This window comes from Giraffa tippelskirchi, chromosome 6, assembly GCF_054371585.1.
Source record: "Giraffa tippelskirchi isolate mGirTip1 chromosome 6, T2T-mGirTip1v1.2.pri, whole genome shotgun sequence".
Classification (NCBI taxonomy): Eukaryota; Metazoa; Chordata; class Mammalia; order Artiodactyla; family Giraffidae; genus Giraffa; species Giraffa tippelskirchi.
The window spans coordinates 86747978-86774280 of record NC_137280.1 but is presented as its reverse complement, the minus strand read 5'-3'; the positions used below and the strand labels follow the sequence as shown (position 1 = coordinate 86774280).

Sequence of the window (26303 nt, the reverse complement as noted above, 5' to 3'; positions counted from 1 at the left end):
GTCGTTGAGGGGGGTCCCTGCCCCTCCAGGCAAGGATCTCAGGCCAGGCCTGGGCACCAAACAGAGATCATGCCCGTGTTGATACCCCCGGTGGAGCACAGCCAGGACACGCGCGTTGGGCATCCATCATGGCGCGAGGCGACCAGGGCCTTGACAGAGAAGGCACACCAGCTGACCGACCGCTGCGGGCAAGAGGCGGTGACCATGTGGCAACCAAACGACAGTGTGCGGGACCCACATGTGGCGCACCACCTCTGCCGGACCGCCTACATTCAGCCCTGGCGCTTTCGCGTGGAGATGCTCAAAGGCGGCGGCACCATGGAGGAGCCACCGCCCGGCGAGGGCGTTACGCTGTGGAAGAGCAAGATGAAGCCGCCTGCCTGGCACGCCCGCCTGCCGCTGCCCATGCACCGTGATGCGCGGGCCCTGCAGACCGCCGAGGTGGTGCAAGCTCACGCTCGCGGGGCGCGCCTCACTGCCGCCCGCCTCGGCCACGCGCAGCACCAGATCAATGGGCAGCTACGGCTGCTGCAGCGCCAGCGCGAGGCTACGGACCGCAGACTCAGCGAAGTGCGCAAAGCACTGCTGATTAACCACCAGAGCGTCAAGCTGCGGGGCTACCGGCCCAAATCTGAGACGGTGGGACCACCCCCGCCCCAGCCTATCCGCAAAGACTCAGGCCTCCGCTCCCAGATGCGCAGGCTGGGCAAAATCCACCCTAGAGAGGAAACACTCCCCCATCGCAGGCCCAACTCCACCCCAAGATGAGGTGCCTTGGTTCCTGGCCCCAGAGACAGAGATCCTCCCGAACAGATGCGATCCTCAAACCCCTTGCCCCAGAAGTATTAGTCGTCCTGTCGTGTCCGACTCTTTCTCCTGTCCATGGACTGTAGCCCGCCAGGCTCGTCTCTCCATGGGATTCTCCAGGCAAGAATACTGGAGTGGGTTGCCATGCCCTCCTCCAGGGGGTCTTCCCCACCCAAGGATCGAACCGAGGTCTCCAGCATGGCAGGCAGATTCTTTACCGTCTGAGCCACCAGGGAAACCTTGCCCCAGAGGGGGATATCCCTCAGAATCCCTGCTAGGGAGAGAAGGTGGGACCCTTGAGTCAAACAAGAAGCTGGATTTACCAGAGTAAAATCTACCACTCCCAGTCTAGACAAGAGGGTGAAACTCTCCCCCGTGCATGAGACCCTCAGTGCCCCAACCCCCTAGCCCCACTGAAAATACACAAGAAGCACCCAGCTGAGCAGTGGGTGATATCCTAGTCCCAAGAGATAAAATTCTCCTCATAATATTTTTTTAAACCCTAACCAACTCACCCCTCTCCCAGGCTTCCCAGGTAGCTCAGTGGTAAAGAACCCACCTACCAATGCAGGAGAGACACGGGTTCCATCCCTCAGTCAGGAAGATCCCCTGGGGAGGAAATGGCAACCCATTTCAATATTCTTGCCTGAAAATTCCCATGGACAGAGGAGCCTGGTAGGCTGCAGTCCATAGCGTCGCAAGGAGTCTGACATAACTGAACACGCATGCACCAAACACACCCCCAGCCTCAGGGAATGAAAACCCCATCCCAGGCTTCACATGGGTTAGGGTTAGAATTAGGAGAGGGACAGGTTCTGCCTTAAGACTGAGACCCTCAGACTCCTCAGTCCTGCACCTGAGAGCTAAAACTGTAGGCAGGGGGAAAGAGAGCCCCTAGTCCCAGCCCTGGTAAAATCCTCCCCCTAAAGTGAAATCCTCGATGGCCATCCCCAAAGGGGACAATATTCCAGCCTCCCTGGGGAGAGATGAGACCCCCCCCATCCACCCATAGAGCGGGTTTTCGAGTCCCAGCCCCCAAATCCAGACAATAAGCCCTCAAAAGTGCAAACCCCATCATTGCTATGATGAGACTCCTCCACTTGTAGCCTGGGAGAGAAGATGAGACCATCACCAAGGAAGGGGGAGCCCCTCAGCCCCAAAGAGCAATGATAACCTTCCCCCAAGTTAAGTCATCTCCATCCCAGCTCACTGGGCTCTTATCTGTAAAAGGAAGAAGTCCCCGGCCCTGCTCTCTAGAGGGTAAGACCTCCCCCAAGTGAAAGAGTTAGTCGCCCAGTTGTGTCCAACTCTTTAGGACCCTGTGGACTGTTGCTCACCAGGCTCCTCTGTCCATGGAATTCTCCAGGCAAGAATACTGGAGTGGGTTGCCATTCCCTTCTGCAGGAGATCTTCCCTACCCAGGGATCTAATTTGGGTCTTCTGCATCATAGGTGGATTCTTTACCATCTGAGCCACCAGGGAAGCCCTGGTGAGAGCTCCCTAAAAGGGTAAATGCTTCTCAGAAAGTGAGATCCCCAAAGTGAGAGAGTTACCCCAACTCCATTCCCCAAACCCAGAGTTTAGGAGGTATTATTACTCTGTACTATTCTAGAAAAAGAGCCCTCCCCTCCAGCCCTCTCCCACAGGTGTGAAAAATTCCCTCCTTGTTTTCCAGATCTCTGACAAAGCTGACAGTATGCTTACCTGGGAAAAAGAGGAGCTAAAGAGCATGAAGAGGAAGATGGAGATAGATATGGAAAAATCAGAGGCCCTGCTCAAGGTTTGGGACACCTGGGACCAGGTTAAGGGGATTGGAGGGGACCCTTGGCTGCCTAATGGGCAAACAGGTTTAACCTTGGGGATTGTAGCAACAGCAAATCCTTCAAGCCACACACCTGTCCCACCCTGACCTGACATTCACTGTATTTCCACTTTAGGAAATGGAAAGACTGAAGCTCTGAGAGATGAAATTGGGCCTCAAAATAACAATGAACACCCCTCGCCTCTGTGCCCTGGTGGCTCAGATGGTAAAGAATCCTGTGATGCAGGAGAAGCAGGTTCCATCCTTGGGTTGGGAAGATCCCCTGGAGAAGGGAATGGCAACCCACTCCAGTATTCTTGTCCAGAGAATCCCATGGACAGAGAAGCCTTGTGGGCTATAGTCCATGGGGTTGCAAAGAGTCGGACACAACTGAGTGACTAAGCACGCCCCTCTGTGCCAAGCCCTGTCCTGTTGTTAAGTCTTTAAAATGCTCCTGTGAAATAAAAATTATGATTCTCCTTAGAGATGGGGAATTCGAGGCTCAGAAAGATGTGACCTCACCCAAGGTATGGAGCCAGCCAGTGGTGAGGCTGTGGTTTCAGTTCAGGTGTCTTTTTTTTTTTCCTCTGGCTTTAGAGAGGTACAATTTACTATTTTAAATTGTGTATGTATTTTATTTCTTAAAAATTTTTATTTGTTTTTGGCTGTGCTAGGTCTTTGTTGCTGCACAAGAGCTTTCTCAAGTTGCAGTGAATGGGGCTACTCTCTAGTTGCACAGGCTTCTCATTGCTGTGGCTTCTCTTGTTGCAGAGCACAGGATCTAGGCTCACAGGCTTCAGCAATTGTGGTTCAAAGTTTCAGGAGTTGCTGCACAAGGGCTCAGTTGCCCCACTTCATGTGGGATCTTCCCAGATCAGGAATGGAGCCCATGTCCTCTACATTGGCAGATGTATCCTTAACCATGGACCAGCAGGCAAATCCCGCTATCTAGTATTAGTATAGTAATTGTATTAATATAAAAATATCACTACTACTAACTGGCTTCCCTGATAGTTCAGTTGGTAAAGAATCTGCCTGCTATGCAGGAGACCCCGGTTCGATTCCTGGGTCAGGAAGATCCTCTGGAGAAGGGAAAGGCTATCCACTCCGTGTTCTGACCTAGAGAATTCCATGGACTGTATGGGGTCACAAAGAGTCAGACATGACTGAGCGACTTTCACTATTGCTACTACTGATAATTACTATATTATATGTATATATATATTATATCACATTTTCTTTATCCATTCATCTGTCAAGAGACCTTTAGATTGTTTCTATGTCTCAGCTGATGAATAATGCTAAAATGTGCATTATTTCTCTTCAAGGTCCTGATTTCCTTTATATATGTACCCAGAAGTGTGAGAACTTCCTCATGTTTCAACTCAGGTGTCTTGAGCTCTTTACTCTGTACTGTGTGCTCATCTTTATCAGCTCCATTCAGAGATGGTCTCTCACTGTATCCTTCAGTCTTGCAACAAGGATTTCTTTATGACATCACTAATGGAGACATGAAAGTAGGTTTCAAGGAGCCACAAATATTAATCCAATACCCCGGTGTCTCAGGCACTGTGTTTGGCAGTTGGGACAAGTTGTGAACAGGCTTTGCCCTCGAGGAATTCACATTAAAGGGTCATTCAAATAAGGGCCCAGCCAGGGTTGGGAGAGTGGAGTTGGGAGCTGGTGCACCACTGTCCGTGGTGCTGAATCTTAATTGCACTCAACCTATTACACCTCCGATGCAATGGACTTGTGCTGTGTGTACCCAACCCTGTCTCTGGCATTGCAGGTGGGCTCTTCACCACTGAGCCACCAGGGAAGCCCTTTCAACTTAAAATCACGAGCTCAAATCTCAAATTGACAGTAAGAGTGTTCCCAGAAATCTCACATGTGTCTCTGGAAGACTTGCTGTCCCACTGTGCAAGTTATTTCATACCTTCTCTTCTTTCATAGCTGTCCAACTCCCTGCTCTTTCTTCATTTTCAAAGAATGACCCCAATGCATGGAAACCACTGAAGAGAATGTCTCTCATTTTTCCTCTGCCAACCCTATAATTCCATCTACCTACTATACCCTCCTCCTCCCCCTTCTCCTGCATCATCAATATTTCTTTCTTCATCAGATCACTCTCAACGGTGAACAAATGGGGGATTATCCTTTAATGGACACAGATCTACTTAGGATGATGAAAAGTTCTGGAAATGGACAGTGGTTATGGTTACTCCTTGGAAGGAAAGCTATGACCAACGTAGACAGCATATTAAAAAGCAGAGACATCACTTTGTCAACAAAGGTCTGTCTAGTCAAGGCTATGGTTTTTCCAGTGGTCATGTATGGGTGTGAGAGTTAGACTACAAAGAAAGCTGAGCACCAAAGAATTGATGCTTTTGAACTGTGGTGTTGGAGAAGACTCTTGAGAGTCCCTTGGACTGGAAGGAGATCCAACCAGTCCATCCTAAACAACATCAGTCCTGGGTGTTCATTGGAGGGACTGATGTTGAAGCTGAAACTTCAATACTTTGGCCACCTCATGCGAAGAGCTGGCTCATTTGAAAAGACCCTGATGCTGGGAAATATTGAGGGCAGGAGGAGAAGGGGGACAACAGAGGATGAGATGGTTGGATGGCATCACTGACTCAATGGACATGGGTTTGGGTGGACTCCAGGAGTTGGTGATGGACAGGGAGGCCCAGCGTGCTGCAGTTCATGAGATCACAAAGAGTCAGACATGACTGAGTGACTGAACTGAATTGATGGCTACACATTGTGAATATACTTACTGCTACTGAACTGTACACTTAAAATGGTTATTTTTTTTTTTACTTTACAATATTGTATTGGTTTTGCCATACATTGACATGAATCCGCCATGGGTGTACATGTGTTCCCCTTCCAGAACCCCCCTCCCACCTCCCTCCCCATCCCATCCTTCTGGGTCATCCTGGTGCACCAGCCCTGAGCACCCTATATCATGCATCAAACCTGGACTGGTGATTTGTTTCACATATGATAATTTACATGCTTCAATGCCATTCTCCCACATCATCCTGCCCTCGCCCTCTCCCATAGAGTCCAAAAGACTGTGCTATATATCTGTGTCTCTTTTGCTGTCTCACATACAGGGTTATCTTTACCAACTTTCTAAATTCCATATATGTGCGTTAGTATACTGTATTGGTTTTTTTCTTTCTGGCTTACTTCACTCTGTATAATAGGCTCCAGTTTCATCCACCTCATTAGAACTGATTCGAATGTATTCTTTTTAATGGCTGAGTAATATTCCATTGTGTATATGTACCACAGCTTCCTTATCCATTCATCTGATAATGGACATCTAGGTTGCTTCCACATCCTGGCTATTATAAACAGTGCTGCAATGAACATTTGGGTACATGAGTCTATTTCAATTCTGGTTTCCTCAGTGTGTATGTCCAGCAGTGGGATTGCTGGGTCATATGGCAGTTCTATTTCCAGTTTTTTGAGGAATCTCCACACTGTTCTCCATAGTGGCTGTACTAGTTTGCATTCCCACCAACAGTGTAAGAGGGTTTCCTTTCCTCCATACCCTCTCCAGCATTTATTGTTTGTAGACTTTTTGATGGCAGCCATTCTGACAGGCATGAAATGGTACCTCATTGTGGTTTTGATTTGCATTTCTCTGATAATGAGTGATGTTGAGCATCTTTTCATGTGTTTGTTAGCCATCTGGATGTCTTCTTTGGAGAAATGCCTGTTTAGTTCTTTGGCCCACTTTTTGATTGGGTCGTTTATTTTTCTGGAATTGAGCTGCAGGAGTTGCTTGTATATTTTTGAGATTAATTCTTTGTCAGTTGTTTCATTTGCTTTTATTTTCTCCCATTCTGAAGGCTGTCTTTTCACCTTGCTTATAGTTTCCTTTGTTGTGCAAAAACTTTTAATTTCAATTAGGTCCCATTTGTTTATTTTTGCTTTTATTTCCAATATTCTGGGAGGTGGGTAATAGAGGATCCTGCTGTGGTTTATGTCAGTGTTTTGCCTATGTTTTCCTCTAGGAGTTTTATAGTTTCTGATCTTCGTTTAGATCTTTAATCCATTTTGAGTTTATTTTTGTGTATGGTGTTAGAAAGTGTTCTAGTTTCATTCGTTTACAAGTGGTTGACCAGTTTTCCCAGTACCACTTGTTAAAGAGATTGTCTTTTCTCCATTGTATATTCTTGCCTCCTTTGTCAAAGATAAGGTGTCCATAGGTGCATGGATTTATCTCTGGGCTTTCTATTTTGTTCCATTGATCCATATTTCTGTCTTTGTGCCAGTACCATACTGTCTTGATGACTGTGGCTTTGGTTTAAATGGCTAATTTTCATCTATGTTTTGTTGTTGTCATTCAGTCAATAAGTCATGCCTCTTTGAGGCCCATGAACTGTAGCATACCAGGCTCCTCTGTCCTCTACTGTCTACCAGAAATTGCTCAAATTCATGTCCATTGAGTCATGATGCCATACAACCATCTCATCCTCTGCCACACCCTTCTCCTCCTGTCCTCAATCTTTCCCAGCATCAGGGTCTTCTCTAATGAGTCACCCTTTGCATCAGGTGGCCAAAGTATTGGAGCTTCAGCTTCAGCATCAGTCCTTCCAATGTATATTCAGAGTTGATTTCTTTTAGGATTGACTGGTTTGATCTCCTTGCAGTCCAAGGGATTCTCAAGAGTCCTCTCCAGCACCACAATTTGAAAGCATCAATCCTTTGGCATTCAGTCTTCTTTAAGTCCAACTCTCACATCCGTACATGACTACTGGAAAAACTATAGCTTTGACTATCACTTTGTTGGCAAAGTGATGTCTCTGCTTTTTAATATGCTGCCTAGATTTGTCATAGAAAATATGTACTTCCCTGGAGGTCCACTGGTTAAGACTATGCTTCTACTAAGGGGCATGGGTTTGATCCCTGGTCAGGGAACTAGACCCAGCATGCTTCCACTAACACCCAGCACAGCCAATTAATCTTTTGATCCCACCCTTCCAGATAATCCCCATTTCTTTGATTCACTTACTAGCCAATCTTATCTGCACTCTTTTGGTCAGAAACTGGGTCATTTTCCCCCATGGCATCCCTGCAACCTAGCACAATGCCTAGAATACAGTAAGGGCTTAATGAACATTTGAATTAATGAATGAAAGACTTTATATCCATTTTTTACCCAAATGGATGAATCCCAAAGAAATAATATTCAGCAAAAGAAGTTGGACATAAAAAGTTTCTACATTCATTACAGTTTCTACTGTATGGTTCTGTTTATATGATGTTTCTAATTTCAAAAGCTTGTTCTTAAAGAGTCAGGTAGTTAATTTTTTTAAGCTTTGTGTGCAATACAATCTCTGTCACAATTACAGATGGTCCTCAAATTACGGTTCAACTTACAGTGGTGCAAAGTGATACACATTCAGTAGAAACTGTAATCCTAATCTTGAATTTTTATCTTTTCCTGAGCTAGCAATATACAGTACAATACTGTCACCTGAGCTAAGCAGCAGCAGTGAGTCACAGTTCCCAGTCAGCCACTGGGTAAATAACTGATGCCCTTCTAGCTATTCTGTGCCCATACAATCATTCTGTTTTTCACTTTCAGTACAGTATTCAATAAATTACATGAACTATTAAACACTTTATTAGGAAATAGGCCTTGTGTTAGATGATTTTGTCCAACTATAGACTAATGTAAGTGTTCTGAGCACATTTAAGGTAAGTTAGGCTAAGTAAGCTATAATATCCAATAAGGTTAAGTGTATTAAATGCATTTCAACAGAATATTTTCAACTTACAATGTGTTTACTGGGATGTAACCCTATTGTAACTTAAGGAAGATCATACTTAATTTGGCCAGTGGAGTACATAAATAGCCAGAAACAATATGTACATGAATGAGCATGGCCATGTTCCAATACAGTTTTATTTAAAAAAGAAAAAGATGGGGACTTCCCTAGTGGTCCAGTGGTTAAGCAAGGGATGCAGATTTGATCCCTGGCTGGGGAACTTTTGTTTGTTGTTGTTCAATCATTAAGTCGTGTTCAACTCTTTTTTGACTCCATGGACTAAACCCACCAGGCTCCTCTGTCCATGGATTTTCCAGGGAGGAGTGGGTTGTCATTTCCTTCTTCAGGGGATCTTTCCAACCCAGAGATCAAACAAGCATCTCCTGCATTGGCAAGTGGATTCTTTACCAATGAGCCACCTGGGAAGCCCCACTTTCAGTCACTTCCCCCTATCTCCCAGCTTACAACTGACCTTTTCTGCCTCTCCTTCCCCACTCCCAGACCCTGGCCTCCTGTCGTGATGCTCTGGTCTTTTGCTGTAAGGAGAGGCTCCAAGCTGTGGAGCTAATGAACCAGCCACTGGACAAGGTTCTGGAGCAGGCGGGCCGCCACTCCTGGGTGAACATCTCCCGAGTCCCCACTCCGCGCACTCAGGGCCTGAAAACCCCGCCTCCAGACCCTGTGGGCACCTATACCCCAGGTAAAATCGCGCAGAAATTAGTCCAGTACAGTGGGTGCCCGTGGTGCCCACTGCTCCCCCACGTCACGGCCAGAGGAGCCTGACGGGATACACTCCATGGGGTCGCAAACAGTCGGACACGACTGAGCACCTAACACACGCATACACCCCTCGCCCCACTCCTGCAGAGTGCGCCACGGCGCTGTACGAAGCCAAGCGACTGTTAATGGAGTCCAAGGACACTTTGCTAGATATGGCAAAGAACGAGGAGGACATCCGAGAGCAACAGCAGCAGATAAGCGACCGCGTGTGCGCCTCGCTAGCGCAGAAAATGCGCGAGACCTTGGAACTGAAGGTGCGCCCCACTGGCGCCGCTCCTAGTTGGCGGCTGGAGTCTAGAATGCTATAGTATGGAGGAGGGAGATGGGGAGGGGGGGCGGCGGAGGGACATAGGCGGAGAGGGGACAGGAAGCCGGTGTGATTCCCCGCTGTGCTCCCACCCACCCAGGATAGACTGAACATGACCTTAGGACTTATGAGAGGAACTATCCACCGGTGCACGAAATTCAACCAGGAGATGTACATCACCCGCGGCCTCATCAAGGTAGGTTTAGGGGAAAGGGTCTGCAGGGATGCGGCCAGGGGTGTCTGGGAGGTCAAACCTCACGGCTCTGCACACTGCACTCCGCCAGGGTCCTCTGTCCAAAAGTTACCTGGAGACTCGAGAGAAACTGGACAGACCTCTGGTTCGCATGTATCAGAGACATGTGGGCACCCAACTTCCGGAGGCCACGCGCCTCACCCAGGTAAGCCCCTCTCAGTCCCTCCCACCAGGCCCTGCCCTAGTAAGACTCCTTTCTCAAGCACACAGCCCAGGTGAGACCCCTGACCAGGGTCTGAGGGTCCTTCAGCTCCCTTCACCCCTAGAAAGATGCCTTCAATACCCACATGTGCAGCGTACTCAGTAGAGTCAAACTCTTTGCTACCCCATGGGTGCAGCCCACCAGGCTCCTCTGTCCATGGGATTTTCCAGACAAGAATACTGGAGTGGGTTGCCATTTCCTCCTCCGGGGGATCTTCCCAACCCAGGGATGGAACCCGGGTCTTCTGCATCTCTTGCATTGGCAGGCGGATTCTTTACCACTGAGCCACCTGGGAAGCTCAATACTCACACCCATCTCAAATAAGTTCCCCCAATCTCTGCCCTACTTCTATCCAAGGTCTGCCCCTCCCCTCACCTTCATGAGCATCCCCTTCTTCATACACTTCCTGTCACAGGTTCTTTTCCAAGTACATTCTGGCCCAGGTGTGTAACCCCCAACCCCATTCTAGGCACTCCCCTCCTAGGTGTGCTCCTACCCAGGCGAGGTCCTTCCACACGCACACCTGCCTCAGATGTGCCCCCCCCCAACCTGAGGCCCGTCCCCTCTTCAGCTGTCGTCCTTTTACATGCATACATGGCCCAGGTGTGCCCGCCCATCCTAGATAGCGCCTCGCTCTGGCTCGCCTGTCTCCCAACACCGCCCCTCCTCGTGTCCAGGGCACTGACAAGCTGCAGCGCCACATCTCGCACGTGGAAAAGAACCTGGATGAGCTGCTCGCCATGCGCAAGAACCTCACCTGGAGCTTCAACTGCAAGAAGATCGGACACGACGTGGACTACAGCGTGGTGCGCCTGCGCCTCCGCCAGCGGCACCCGCACGTGTTCTATGAGCAAGCGCAGAGCCTGGTTAATGACTGGGACCCACGCACGCCGCCGCGCGTGGAGTCCAACACCGCTGCTGCCAAGTGACAGGCGCACCCCTGCCCCAGCAGGCCACAGCCCAGTGGGCCTCCCGCTCTACTGACCCCCTTCGCCCTCAGAGCGCCCTCTAGCAGAATTATAATTAAAAACGAGAATGCATAATTACCACTTATTAGGCACGTGGAGAAGGCAATGGCACCCCACTCCAGTACTCTTTTGCCTGGAAAATCCCATGGACGGAGGAGCCTGGTAGGCTGCAGTCCATGGAGTCGCAAAGAGTCGGACACGACTGAGCGACTTCACTTTCACTTTTCCCTTTCATGCACTGGAGAAGGAAATGGCAACCCACTCCAGTATTCTTGCCTGGAGAATCCCAGGGACGACAGAGCCTGGTGGGCTGCCGTCTATGGGGTCACACAGAGTAGGACACGACTGAAGCGACTTAGCAGCAGCAGCAGCAGCAGCAGGCACGTGGTGGTGGTGGTTTAGTCGCTAAGTTGAGTCCGACTCTCGCGACCCCATGGACTGTAGCCAGCCAGGTTCCTCTGTCCACGGGATCTCCCAGGCAAGAGTACTGGAGTGGGTTGGGGGTCTTCCCGGCCCAGGGATGGAAAATGGGTCTCCTGCTTTGTGCACAGAGTACTATCTGAGCCAGCTGATCATTTATCCTACAACACGCTATAGGCTATGCATCCTGGAAGTTATTAATGATAGGATGGATTTGGCCACTGTATTTTTGGGGTTCAAATCCCGGCCCCCCAATTTTAGATTATGTGGCCTTAGTCAAGTCACTACTTGTCTCTGGCCTCAGTGTCTCCAGCCTGTAAAATGTAGAATTGTAGCATTAACTTCGGAGGCTTGTTGTAAGGAGATAGGAGAATGGTGACTGTAGATAAAACATCCTTAACTGCAGATCAATTATTATTTCCATTTTACGCTTAAGGAAAGTGAAGCACAATGAGGTTAAGCAGATGCTGGAGGTCACACAGCTAGTCATTAGAAGAACTGGAATTTTAATACCTGACTCTACAGCTTGCTCTCTAAGCAGAATTGGGATTCTGCCTTTATTGACAAAACACACACACAGGGATATAACTTTCTCCCCTGGAGCTCTCTCTAGTGGAGGCTGTTTATTTTCCCAGACCCCAAGCAACTCCATAAAGTGAAAGTCACTCAATCGTGTCCAACTCTTTGTGACCCCATGGACTGTATAGTCCATGGAATACTCAAGGCCAGAATATTGGAGTGAACAGCCGTTCCCTTCTCCAGGGGATCTTCCCAACCCAGGGGTCGAATCCAGGTCTCCCGCATTGCGGGTGGATTCTTTACCAGCTAACCCACAAGGGAAGCCCGTAGGGAGGTGCAGTTGAGCCCTCCCTACTTCCCATTGCTCTTATCTCCATTTACCGGTGGGGTGGGGGTGGGGAGGGAATATTGCTTCTTCAAATTTCACAGGCTCCCTTCATTCACTTATTAAGCCCTTATAAAGTGCCAGGTTCTAGACTTGTGGACACAGTAGGGGAAGAAGAGGGTGGGATGAAATGAGAGAGTAGCATTGAAATATACACACTAAGATGTGCAAAACAGATAGCTAGTGGGAAGTTGCTGTGTAACAAAGGGAGCTCAGTGCTCTGTGACAACCTAGAGAAGTGGGGGTGGTGGTGGAAAGGATGCTAAGGAGGGAGGGGATATATTGTATACTTACAGCTGATTCACATTGTTGTACATCAGAAAACAATACAACATTGTGAAGCAATTATCCTCCAATTAAAAATAAATTTTAAAAAAAGAATATTGTCGGGGGAGGGGGGAGGTTGGGAAGTGCCAGGTTCTGAGCCAGGCACTGAGAGTGCAGCAGTGAGCAAGGCTTACGTGGTCTCTGCTCTCAGGGAACTTACAAGTTGATGGAGTGCAGCCTATATCATCCTTTTTATTATTGTTATTAATTTATTTTTTATTGAAAGATAATTGCTTTACAAGAATTTTGCTGTTTTCTGTCAAACCTCAACATGAACCACCCATAGGTATACTGCAGCTCTAGTGTGGCCTCCTACAGGAAGCCCACCTGATTGCACCCACTTGTTCAGGTACAGCTCAGTTTCTCGTCTATGTTCTTTTGGACACCCTCCCATCACAAAACTACTCATACTAAGCTGTGATAATCATCTGCTCTCATAGGAAGATTTCAGGGTGTGGTAGACACAGAACAAGGGGAATTCATTCAAGCCACAAATGCTTCCCAAGCAACTGCTTCGTGCCAGAGACTGTACAGCAAGGACCAACACACACATGATCCCTCTCTCATTAAACTGACCATGTGTAGGCTAAGAATGACCATCACAAATGCAATCTTTTTGGCATAGCCCCCTGCACACAACTGAGCTCAACCAGCATTTTACAGAGAAGAAAACGAAGTCCAGGAAATTATTTGCCCAGGCTCATAGAGCCAGCAAAGGACAAAGCAGGATTTAAACCTGGATTTGAGTCCACGCTCTTTCTCTCTTGCTCCAGGCTACAGACATCCATGGGCTCACCCTAACAACCAAGTGGAGGTGGAGCAAATTATGCTCACTTGACAGGGAAATACACAAGGAAAAGGGGGGGGGGGTTGTGTGCTCAGCTGAGGAGTAGGGGCAGGGGGTTCAAACCGGCAGTAACTACTCAAGAGTCCTTGGACATCACAGTCAGCTCCCTTATCTCAAGAGGGACTTCACAGCCAGGGGCTCCCTGGGTTCCCCAGGATTGTCCCTTGGGCGTTCCCTCCATATGCCCATTCACATGCCGACCAGAAGCAGCACACATGATCTGAAGGAATTTTGACAAAGAAATGACAGTTGATCTCCATTATTCAAGGATTCTGTATTGGTGAATTAACCCAACTCACTAAAATTTACTCCTAACTCCCAGTATACCATGGTGCTTTCTGGGTTATTTGCAGGCATGTGAAGAGCAGGAACGGAGAAGGCAATGGCACCCCACTCCAGTACTCTTGCCTGGGAAACCCCATGGATGGAGGAGCCTGGTAGGCTGCAGCCCATGGGGTCGCGGAGAGTCGGACACGACTGAGCGACTTCACTTTCACTTTTCACTGTCATGCACTGGAGGAGGAAATGGCAACCCACTCCAGTATTCTTGCCTGGAGAATCCCAGGGACGGGGGAGCCTGGAGGCTGCCATCTATGGGGTCGCACAGAGTCGGACACGACTGACGCGACTAAGCAGCAGCAGCAGCAGCAGAAGAGCAGGAAGAAAAAAGTTTGTGTCTGGACCACACATTCCCAGAAGGTCCAACAAGGCAACCCTCTGCTTTTCTGTTTTAGGTCTCCTCCTTAAACAAGCATCCCTTTTGAGTCTAATTTGTGGCACATTTGTGTGTGTGTGTGTGCTTTTTGTTGCCAGTTTCACTGTTTCAAATTGCCTCTGTCATGCCAAAATGCTGTATGGTGATCCTAAGTGCAAGAAAGCTAGCACGTGTCTTACAGAGAAAATACATGTGTTACACAAGCTCCCTTAAGGCATAAGTTATTGCTTATAGGCAATAAAGCGCTGTTGGCCTTGAGTTCAATATTAATAACTCACATTAATGTATAATATATTTTTATTGAACAATATATAATTAAGTGTTGTTGTTTAGTCGCTAAGTCATGTTTGACTCTCTTGCAACCGCATGGACTGTAGCCCACTGTAGCCCAGGCTCTTCTATCTATGGAATTTCCCAGGCAAGGATACTGGAGTGAGTTGCCATTTCCTTCTCCAAGGGATCTTCCTGACCTAGGGATGAAACCCACATCTCTTGCATTGGCAGGTGGATTCTTTACCACAAAACCTGGGAAGCCCTTCGCCATGCAGATACTGGGGGAATAAATGTCTCTACCTCCTCTCCTTCCCTAATGGTCAAAGTCAAAGAGAAAGGGAGTCCATTGACACACTCCCCTCAATCTCCTGGGGCATAGAGCCATCACCACTCTTCTGACTTCTGAGCCTCTCAGGGGTTCTTCCTGAGCCTGGGGACTGTCCCCTTCTCTGCATCTTTGTCCATCCATCTTCTCCCAGACACATCACATGGGGATGCAAGTATTCCTCTTGCATACAATGCCTTATCCTCTGGGTTGCAACCTGCGACCTTCATCCTAACCAACACAGCCCCAGTTTGTCACCTCAGCTCACCCAACGTTCCCCAAAAGTATGTTTTGCACAATTCCCTAGGTTGGCTTAGAGCTCATATTTCAGCTGGTGCTCCTAAGTCGAGTCCCAGGCACCCAGGAAGCCTCTCAATGATATTAAAGTAAGTGTCATCAATCCCATGTTAGAGATGAAGAAATAGAGCAATGGTGACTCAATGGTAAAAGAACCCACATGCCAATGTAGGAGACACAGGAGATGCAGGTTCAATCCCTGAGTTGGGAAGATCCCCTGGAGGAGGAAATAGCAACATGCTCCAGTATTCTTGCCTGGAAAATACCCTGGACAGAGGAGCCTGGTGGGCTGCAGTCTATGATGTCACAAAAGAGTTGGACATGACTTAGTGACTGAGTATGCACAAAAAGACTTAAAATGCCACCCAGCAAGTGAGGGGTTAAGTCTGGACTTTTAAATGTGTGGGGATGTCTCCACAAGGAGATTCTGCACTGCCTCCCAAGAGCTGTCCAGGTGTCATTTGCATGAGAATACCTACAGTGCCTGCCAAAGATGCAGATTCCTGGGCCACACTCCAGACCTAGAGAATCTGGATCTCAGGAGGCAAGGCCTAGGAATTTGTATTTCTAGTAAGTCTGATGCACACCAGTGTTTGAAATGCATTCCATCCCTGCTGCAAACTTCCCAGGGCCAGCTTCAGCACTGGCCACAGCAGACACTAAAGGAGAGACCCACAAAAATGTTTTCTTTTTCATTTCTTTTAAAGGCAGAAGAAACATATAAATACATAAAAATAAATATATAATAAACACTGGTGGTTCAGTGGTAAAGAACCTGCCTGCCAATGCAGGAGACATGGGTTCAGTCCCTGGGTAGGGAAGATGCCCTGGAGAGGGAAACAGCAACCACTCCAGTATTCATGCCTGAAGAATCCCCAAGGACAGAGGAGCTTGATGGGCTACAATCCATGAGGTCACAAAGAGTCAGACACAACTGACCACGAACGCACTCTGACAGCAGCAAGGAGTCCACACACTCCAACATTTTAAATTTTTTAAAAAGCATTTCCTCTAGAGCCCTAGGCTCTGTACACATTGTAATGAACAGTCTTCCCAAATGTTTTATCACAGTAGCACATGAATGACTAGCTTTCCAACATGTGAACATGTACACTTGTCACATACTGCTAAACCAGGTTTTCTCAGTCATGGTACTGCTGACATCTGGGGCCAAATACTACTTTGTATTGGGGTGTGTCCTGTATATTATGGAATATTTAGCAGCATCCTTGGCCCACTGAATGCCAGTAACATCTCCTTCCAACTGAAAACAATCTAAAACATTCATAGGCTTTGTCAAGTGTCCCAGGTGGAGGGGCAAATTTGTAGAATTGCCACAGATTAAGAATCACTATACCATTAAGAATCACTATACCAAGCCAGGGCTTCCCAGGTGGCTCAGTGGTAAAGAATCCGCCTGCCAATGAGGGAGACACAGGTTCAATCCCTGAACCGGGAAGATCCTTTGGAGGAGAAAATGGCAACCCATTCCAGTATTCTTGCCAAGATAATCCCATGTACAGAGGAGTCTGGTGGGCTACAGTCCATGGGGTCACAAGAGTCAGATATGACTAAGCAACTGAACAAGCATGCATGTGCACATGCCAAGGCAGTGTCATAAATTTGGGGTTCTCTTGAGGAAATACTTTTCTCCTGGTACCAAATTCTGTATTAGTTAGATTATAGGTTTTTAAAAAAACACAGATTGCTTGACTAACAGGGAAGGCTTTTGGCAAAGTGACCCATTCTTGAAGCTATAAAAGGGAAAACAGTTCAGATCAGATGGGCTTCCTTACCATCCTCTGGACACTGAGAACTCTTCTCTGACTTTCCAATCACACCTGATTATTCACACATGATTACTTGGCATCACAATAATTAGACAGTGACCAAATTTGTATCACAGTAACTTGGTGGTAAATTCAATTTTATTAAAACATTTATTTATTTGTTTGTTTGTTTAGTATTTGACGGATTTAACTCAATTTTGCTTATATTGACTTTTAATGAGTTTGTTCTCCTTTGAAAGTTTCCATTCATAGGATCCTAGTATGTTCTCTTTTAAAAAAAAAAAAAGCAGAGACATCACTTTGCCAACAAAGGTCCGTATAGTCAAAGATATGGTTTTTCCAGTCGTCATGTGAGGATGTGAGAGTTGGACCATAAAGAAAGCTGAGCAGCGAAGAACTGATGGCTTTTGAATGGTGTTGTTGAAGAAGACTCTTGAGAGCCCCTTGGACTGCAAGGAGATCAAACCAGTTAACCCTAAAGGAAATCAATCTTGAATATTCATTGGAAGGACTGATACTGAAGTAGAAGCTCCAATACTTTGGCTGCCTGATGCGAAGAGCCAACTCACTGGAAAAGACTCTGGTGCTGGGAAAGATTGAGAGCAGGAGAAAAAGTAGGCAGCAGTGGATGAGATGGTTGAATCACATCACCAATTCAACGGACATGAGTTTGAGCAAACTCCAGGAGATAGTGAAGGACAGGGAAGCCCAGCGTGCTGCAGTCCATGGGGTCGCAAAGAGCTGGATATGACTTAGCGACTGAACAACAGCAACTAAAATGTTCTCACTGTATAATTCAGGAACAGTATTAGCAACAGGAAAAATGACTAGAAAGCTATAAAGTGATGCTTGAATTCCTTCCTGCAGCTAAAAAAAAAGCCTCACTTACCACAAAGTAAAATAAATATGTTATATACTAAAAATAAATAAAAACACAGAGACCCAGTATAACAGTGTGTGTGCTCAGTCCTGTCTGACTCTTTGCAACCCCATGCACTGTAGCCCATCAGGCTCCTCCGTCCATGGGATTTCCCAAACAAGAATACTGGAGTGAGTTGCCACTTCTTTCTCCAGGGGATCTTCCTCATCCAGGGATTGAATCCATGCCTCTTGCATTTCAGACAGATTCTTTACCACTGCGCCACCAGGGAAGCCCCACAATTATTTTTATCTGCACTTACTTGGTCAAAACAACAAATACATTATAAATATTATAAACTTTGGTAAGTAAACACAAAACACAAGAAGTAAAGTTTTTATCTAATGAATTGATTTTTTTTTACACTTTTATTATAGTTGATTTACAATGTTGTGTTAGTTTCAGGTATACAGCAAAGTGACTCGGTAATACATATACATATATCCACTCTTTTTCAGGGTTCCCTGGTGGTTCAGTGGTAAAGAATCCACTTGCCAATGCAGGAGAAACAAGTTCAATCTCTGGGTTGGAAAGATACCCTGGAGATGGAAATGGCAACCTACTTCAGTATTCTTACCTGGGAAATCCCATGGGCAGAGGAACCTGGCTAGCTAGAGTCCATGGGGTTGCAATGAGTTGGACACAACTTAGCGACTGAACAACAGAATATTGAGTGGAGTTCCCAATGATCTTCTATTTCTTAAGCCAGTTACAACAGTCAACCATTTTCTAAATAATACACTTTTAAAAACATTATTTCTTTTAGTTCCCACCTTGTGTTAGTAGAAGTCCAAAGCCCCTTTTGTCTCTTTCCTCCAGAGACATAGCCATGCACCACTAAGACACTATCTGCTCCCATCTCCCCCAGTTCATCACCTGAGTCACCCTTACATGTTCCTGCAAACCATCACATTCCTATTTGGTGAGAGCTACCATGATGGCTTCCAGGTGGCTCAGTGATAAAGAATCTGCCTGCCAATTCAGGAGACACAGGTTCGATCCCTCGGCCAAGAAGATCCCCTGGAGGAGGAAATGGCAACCCATTCCAGGATTCTTGCCTGGGAAATCCCATGGGCAGAGGAGCCTAGCGGGCTACTATATATGGGGTCGCAAAGAGTAGGACACGACTGATCATGCAAGCATGTACCTTGAGGTGTACTGATCCCTGTGTTCTGGGGTAAGCTCTGATTGTCAGAGTGGCCTGGAAAGGGCATACCTGTCTTGTTCTGGGAAACCCCTGCCTAATTTTCCAGCTTTATCCCTCACCCTTTTATGCTTCAGGAAGTAGTGAAGAACATGGATACTGGAGTCAGAAATTAGTTCAAACTCTGGTGCTGCTAAGCACTCATTGAGAAACCTTCACCAGCTTATTTAATCTCTCTGTACCTCAGCTTCCCCAAAATGTAAAATGGCCATCATCAGATGGTAACTAGACTTACTGTAGTGATCATTCTGCAATGGATATAAATGTTGAACCATTATGTTGTACATCTGAAACTAATATATGTTCAGTTCAGTTCAGTCGCTCAGTTGTGTCCAACTCTTTGCAACCCCATGAATCGCAGCACACCAGGCCTCCCTGTCCATCACCAACCCCCGGAGTTTACCCAAACTGATATCCATCGAGTCAGTGATGCCATCCAGTCATCTCATCCTCTGTTGTCCCCTTCTCCTCCTGCCCCCAATGCTTCCCAGCATCAGGGTTTTTTCCAATGAGTCAATTCTTCGCATGAGGTGGCCAAAGTATTGGAGTTTCAGCTTCAATATCAATCCTTCCAATGAACACCTAGGACTGATCTCCTTTAGGATGGACTGGTTGGATCTCCTTGCAGTCCAAGGGACTCTCAAGAGTCTTCTTCAACACCACAGTTCAAAAGCATCAATTTTTCGGCGCTCACCTTTCTTCACAGTCCAACTCTCACATCCATACATGACTACTGGAAAAACCATAGCCTTAACTAGACGGACATTTGTTGGCAAAGTAAAGTCTCTGCTTTTTAATATGCTATCTAGGTTGGTCATAACTTTCCTTCCAAGGAGTAAGTGTCTTTTAATTTCCTGGCTGCAATCACCATCTGCAGTGATTTTGGAGCCCCCCAAATAAAGTCTGACACTGTTAACACTGTTTTCCCATCTATTTCCCATGAAGTGATGGGACCAGATGCCATGATCTTAAGCTGAATGTTCAGCTTTAAACCAACTTTTTTGCTCTCCTCTTTCATTTTCATCAAGAGGCTTTTTAGTTCCTCTTCACTTCCTGCCATATGGGTGGTGTCATCTGCATATCTGAAGTTATTGATATTTCTCGCAGCAATCTTGATTCCAGCTTGTGCTTCTTCCAGCCCAGCGTTTCTCATGATTCACTCTGCATATAAGTTATTAAATAAGCAGGGTGACAATATACACCCTTGATGTACTCCTTTTCCTATTTGGAACCAGTCTGTTGTTCCATATCTAGTTCTAACTGTTGCTTCCTGACCTGCATACTGGTTTCTCAAGAGACAGGTCAGATGGTCTGGTATTCCCATCTCTTTCAGAATTTTCCACAGTTTATTGTGATCCACACAGTCAAAGGCTTTGGCATAGTCAATAAAGCAGAAATAGATGTTTTTCTGGAACTCTCTTGCTTTTCCGATGATCCAGCGGATGTTGGCAATTTGATCTCGGGTTCCTCTGCCTTTTCTAAAATCAGCTTGAACATCTGGAAGTTCATGGTTCATGTATTGCTGAAGCCTGGCTTGGAGAATTTTAAGCATTACTTTACTAGCATGTGAGATGAGTGCAATTGTGCAGTAGTTTGAGCATTCTTTGGCATTGCCTTTCTTTGGGATTGGAAGGAAAACTGACTTTTCCAGTCCTGTGGCCACTGCTGAGTTTTCCAGATTTGCTGGCATATTGAGTGCAGCACTTTCACAGCATCATCTTTCAGGATTTGAAATAGCTCAACTGGAATTCCATTACCTCCGCTAGCTTTGTTTGTAGTGATGCTTTCTAAGGCCCATTTGACTTCACATTCCAGGATGTCTGGCTCTAGGTGAGTGATCACACCATCGTGATGATCTGGGTCGTGAAGATCTTTTTTGTACAGTTCTTCTGTGTATTCTTGCCACCTCTTCTTAATATCTTCTGCTTCTGTTAGGTCCCTACCATTTCTGTCCCTTATCGAGCCCATCTTTGCATGAAATATCCCTTTGGTATCTCTAATATTCTTGAAGAGATCTCTAGTCTTTCCCATTCTGTTGTTTTCCTCTATTTCTTTGCACTGATCGCTGAGAAAGGCTTTCTTATCTCTCCTTGCTATTCTTGGGAACTCTGCATTTAAATGCGGATATCTTTCCTTTTCTCCTTTGCTTTTCACTTCTCTTCTTTTCACAGTTATTTGTAAGGCCTCTTCAGACAGCCATTTTGCTTTTTTGCATTTCTTTTCCATGGGGATGATCTTGATCCCTGTCTCCTGTACAATGTCACAAACCTCCGTCCATAGTTCACCAGGCACTCTATCAGATCTAGTCCCTTAAATCTATTTCTCACTTCCACTGTATAATCATAAGGGATTAGATTTAGGTCATACCTGAATGGTCTAGTGGTTTTCCCTACTTTCTTCAATTTAAGTCTGAATTTGGCAATAAGCAGTTCATGATCTGAGCCACAGTCTGCTCCCTGTCTTGTTTTTGCTGACTGTATAGAGCTTCCCCATCTTTGGCTGCAAAGAATATAATCAATCTGATTACAGTGCTGACCATCTGGTGATGTCCATGTGTAGAGTCTTCTCTTGTGTTGTTGGAAGAGGGTGTTTGCTATGACCAGTGCGTTCTCTTGGCAGACTCTATTAGCCTTTGCCCTGCTTCATTCTGTACTCCAAGGCCAAATATATGTATATCAACTATATTTCCATTTTTAAAATGTTCATAATAACAGTTTTTACCTCACAGGGCTATGAGAATTAAATGGGATAATCCACTTAAAATGTTTAAGGGGGTAAGAGGGAGGTTCACGAGGGAAGGGACATATATATACCTATGGCTGATTCATTGCCTTGGCCACCTGATGCGAAGAACTGACTCATTGGAAAAGACCCTGATGCTGGGAAAGATTGAAGGCGGAGAAGGGCAGGCAGAGGATGAGATGGTTGGGTGGCATCACCAACTCGACGGACACGAGTTTGAGCAAACTCAGGGAGATAGTGAAGGACAGAGAAGTCGGGCATGCTGCAGTTCATGGGGTCACACAAAGTTGGACACGACTGAGCAACTGAGTAACAACAATGGCTAATTAATATTGATATATGGCAGACACCAACACAATATAAATGTAAAGTAGTTATCCTCCAGTTAAAAGTAAATAAACCTAAATAAAATAAAGTCCTTGAGGGTGTGAGAGGAGGTTTAAGACAGAGGGGATATATATACATATAGCTGATTTACTTTATTACAGAGCAGAAATTAACACAGCATAAAACAATTATACTCCAATAAAAAGTAAAGACACAATACCAACCAAAAATTTTTTTTCATTTTTAAGTTAAGTGCTTAAGAGAGTATCTGGCACACAGTGAGTACTCCATAAACAGACAAGACAGATTTTGACCTGTGTAATTAGAAGTTTTATAAAGAATGAGAGCAACATGTAAATGAATGGATGGAGAAACCTTACTCAGTGGAGACAAAGCAGGTCATAAAAGGTTGCCTTAAAGAAGCTGACTTCTTTATTGTCTGAGCCACCAGGGAAGCTCTGTCACCTGACATAAGAACGTAAATCAGTTAGGTAAGAACCTACTGTATAGCACAGGGAAGTATACTCAATATTTTGTAGGTAAGAGAAAGGAGAGTGGGGACAAATGTTTCAGGAAAGGGTAACAGCCTGAGGGAAGGTTCTGAGGCAAGAGAGAATGCACATGGTACAATTGGAAAGCTGAAAAAACAGTTTTAGGATGGTGGCAGATGAGACTAAGTAGGCGGCCAGGGACCCAGTGTTGCAGATCAGATTCCTGTTGTGATGTGGTCCAGATACCTCCTCTCTTATAATTCATTTGGGAGCCCCCCTCCTTTCTTCTGCACATTCTTCATTGTCTCCTCAGACTGATTTCTGTTATAAAGTTGATTTCTTACATCAAGAATCTCATTAGCATTGATGAACAATTCTGCAAACCACCAGTACACTTGAGGGTTCAACTATTGTCAACAGGTGCCTTGAATCCCTCCAGAACACTGCAGAGTGCCTGGCCTACAAAAGACACATGAAAAGATGCTCAAAATCTCTAACTATTAGAGAGTAGATCAAAACTATAATGGGATATCACCTCACACCAGTCAGAAAGGCCATGATCAAAAAGTCTACAAATAATAAATGTTGGAGAAGATGTGGAGAAAAAGAAACCCTCCTACAATATTGGTGGGAATGTAAACTGGTACAGCCACTATGGAGAACAGTATGGAGATTTCTTTAAAAACTAGGAATAAACCTACCAAATGACCCAGCAATACCACTACAGGGCATATAGCCAGAGGAAAACATAATTCAAACAGATACATGCACCCCAATGTTCATCACAGCATTATTTATAATAGCCAAGACATGGAAGAAATCTAAATGTCCATCAACAGATGAATGGATCAAGATGTGGCCTTTTTATACAATGGAATATTACTCAGTCATAAACACAGAGTTAAATAATGTCATTTGCCCCAACATGGATGGAACTAGAGATTATCACACTAAGTGAAGTAAGCCAGACAGAATAAGACAAATATCATATGATATTGCTTATGTGTGGATTCTAAAAAAAGGGTGCAAATGAACTTATTTATAAAACAGAAGTAGGGTTACATGTGTAGAAGACAAACTTATGGTTACTAGTGGATAAGGGGAAGTATAAATTGGGAAACTGGGCTTGATATATACACACCACTCTATGTATTTAAGATAGATAACCAACAAGGACCTACTGTGTAGCACAGGGAAGTATATCAATATTTTGTCATAACCTATAAGGGAATAGAGGAGTAGGAAATGGCAACCCACTCCAGTATTCTTGCCTGGAGAATTACATGACGGAGGAGCCTGGCAGGCTACAGTCCATAGGGTCTCATAGGGTCTCAAAGAGTCTGGCATGACTGAAGTGACTTCACACACACATAAGGGAATAGATTCTGAAAAGGAATATATATAGCAAAGCTGAATTACTTTGCTGTACACTTGAAACTAACACAACATTGTAAATTGAGGAAAGTCTTCACTGGGTTTGACTTGGGTGGTCTTGGAGATACTTACCTTTCTGAGTTCTAACACTGACCTGCAGCAGCTGGAGGCTGAGATGGGCAGATCCTATCCCATTCCACTTGGAGGAAAGAGTCACTTTCGGGCAGAAATCTGCAGGATTGACTTTTGCCTCTCTTCATTCACATCTTGGAATACTCTCCCATCACCATTCCAGTCCCAGGGCCTCTTGTCTCCACTGATTCTGTACCTAAGCCACCCTTTCTCATGATCACCCCCATCCCACACCTCTGCCTGGAAGATCCCCACTTAAGCATGTCTGTTCCTCAGGGAAGTCTTCCTAGTTATCAGTTGGTCTCAGATACCCGTGCTTCTCTCCTCCAGCATACTTATTTCAGCTTCTGATTATGCATTCATTAGTGTTATTGTTTTGCTAATGACTGTCTCCACCCAATAAATGTAAGGTCCATGACAGCATGGATTATATCTAATTTTTCTCCATGATATTTACTATGCCTGGAATATAGTAGGCAGTTAATAAATGTATCAGAAAGAGAAAAGAAAGGAAGAATAGAGGGAGGGAAGGAGAAAAGAGAAGAAAAAAGGAAGGAAGGAATGGAAGAAGGCAGAGAGGGAGGAAGTCCTACCTAAAGATGGTCCCCCTGGTATGGAAAAAAACATTCTTGGTGTAACACCATTAAACATTCTATTTTCAACATCCTCACAGTTCCATTATAATCCCTTTTCCAGCAGCAATTTTCCACCCAGGCACCCTTTCACATACCTGCTGGAATTATCCCTCACTCATTAGTTCCTGTCTTTCCTCACCCATTTCTGAACACAAAAACCTGTTTATGACTCTTCATTGCAAGAGTAACCACAATTGCCATTTCTGCTTGTTCATGGCACTAACACATGATAATTATCCTTTTTATCTTCATCTCATGCCTCATTAATAGCACAATAGCCATCATTTATTGCTATTAAGTCATTGCTTCTCACAGTGGTGTGAATCTGGTCCCTTCCCAGAAGAGCCAGCTGAGCTCATTGATAGTATCGGTTTATGGCCACCTCTTTCCCTTCTTTTCTCCTCCACCTTATCATGAAAAAGACAGAGTACACATACCACTTGGCTTCCAAAACAAACCAACTGACCAGAGCTAATATCCTTGTGCAGAATCAAAAGGCAGGTGTAGTGGGGTCTGGCAGGGGCTTTTCCGAGTCACACAACTAGCTAGTGGAGATTAGTCTTTAGCTGCCATCCAGGTCATGGATGTTGGTTATCTCAACTAGGAAGCAATGTTGGAGAGAAACAGATGAATTCAAGAAGTATTGATGAAGTAAAATAGAGTGCTTTCTCAATAATGGACCAAGGGATTGAACCCAGGTCTAATGCATTGGTAGATGGATTCTTTACAGTCTGAGCAAACAGGGAAGCCCAAATAATGGACACCATATCATATATTAACACATATATTGGAATCTAGAAAAATGGTACTGATGGACCTATTTGCAGGGCAGGAATAGAGATGTAGATGTATAGAATGGACATGTAGACACAGTGAGGGAAGGGGAAGGGTGGGACAAACTGTGAGAGTAGCGCTGACACACACACGCTACTGTTGTACAACAGCTAGTCAGAAGCTGCTGTGTACCACAGGGAGCTGAGCTCGGTGCTCTGTGATAACATAGAGGGGTGGGATGGAGGCGCGAGAGAGACTTAAGAGAAAGGGGATATACGTATACATACAGCTGATTCACTTCATTGTACAGCAGAAACTAACACAACATTGTAAAGCAACTATACTCCAATAAAAAATAAATTAAAAATTTAAATAAATAGTGGACAGTTTTCTAAGTGCCTTGGATATATTAATTCCTCACAACACTCAAGTAAGATGGGCATTTTCATCACTTATTCACAGACAAGGACACAGTTACATAATTCAGGTCACTGGGGTCAAGTATCCAACCCAGGCAGTTTGATTCCAAAGCCTACATCTTTTACCATTATACTATTTTTCTTCCTGCTAAATTATCTGCTTGCTAGAGTTTGCTAGCAATCTTCTGCTTGCTAGAAGATTTCCTACATATATGCATCTCTTCCACCCACATCCCTTTACACACACATGCACACACATACACCCACATCTACAGCAGACTGGTAGGAGTGGGAAAAATTGAGATAGGTAGATGTCCAAGAAGTGGGCCAGGTCAGAGAATGTGGCCATGCTGAATGGATGCATTCAATCAAGTTCAGAGAGAGAACTTCATTGGTTGCCAGACCTGCTTTAGGTCACCCTGAGAAGCTTGTGTGCGTGTTAGCCATTCAGTCATGTTCAGCTCTTTGCAACCCCATG

General features: G+C 45.5%; 2 protein-coding genes across 9 annotated transcripts in view; one reads left to right on the top strand and one right to left on the bottom strand.

The window, feature by feature from the left end:
- SLC1A6 (solute carrier family 1 member 6) overlaps nucleotides 1-26303 on the bottom strand; it is a 156733-nt gene that overhangs the window by 47811 nt on the left and 82619 nt on the right. The window lies entirely within an intron of this gene.
- Nucleotides 41-10982, top strand: TEKTL1 (tektin like 1). 6 transcript variants are annotated; one of them, XM_081501245.1, is made up of 9 exons: nucleotides 41-639; nucleotides 2483-2587; nucleotides 3937-4125; nucleotides 4731-4901; nucleotides 8902-9100; nucleotides 9268-9434; nucleotides 9593-9683; nucleotides 9772-9885; nucleotides 10620-10982. In XM_081501245.1, the coding sequence occupies exons 1-9, from the start codon at nucleotides 70-72 to the stop codon at nucleotides 10625-10627; spliced, it is 1614 nt and encodes a 537-aa protein (XP_081357371.1). In that variant the 5' UTR covers nucleotides 41-69; the 3' UTR covers nucleotides 10628-10982. The 6 variants fall into 6 exon arrangements, with proteins under 6 accessions (XP_081357371.1, XP_081357369.1, XP_081357373.1 ...); XM_081501243.1 differs by having other exon boundaries at nucleotides 9588-9683; XM_081501247.1 differs by lacking the exon at nucleotides 3937-4125.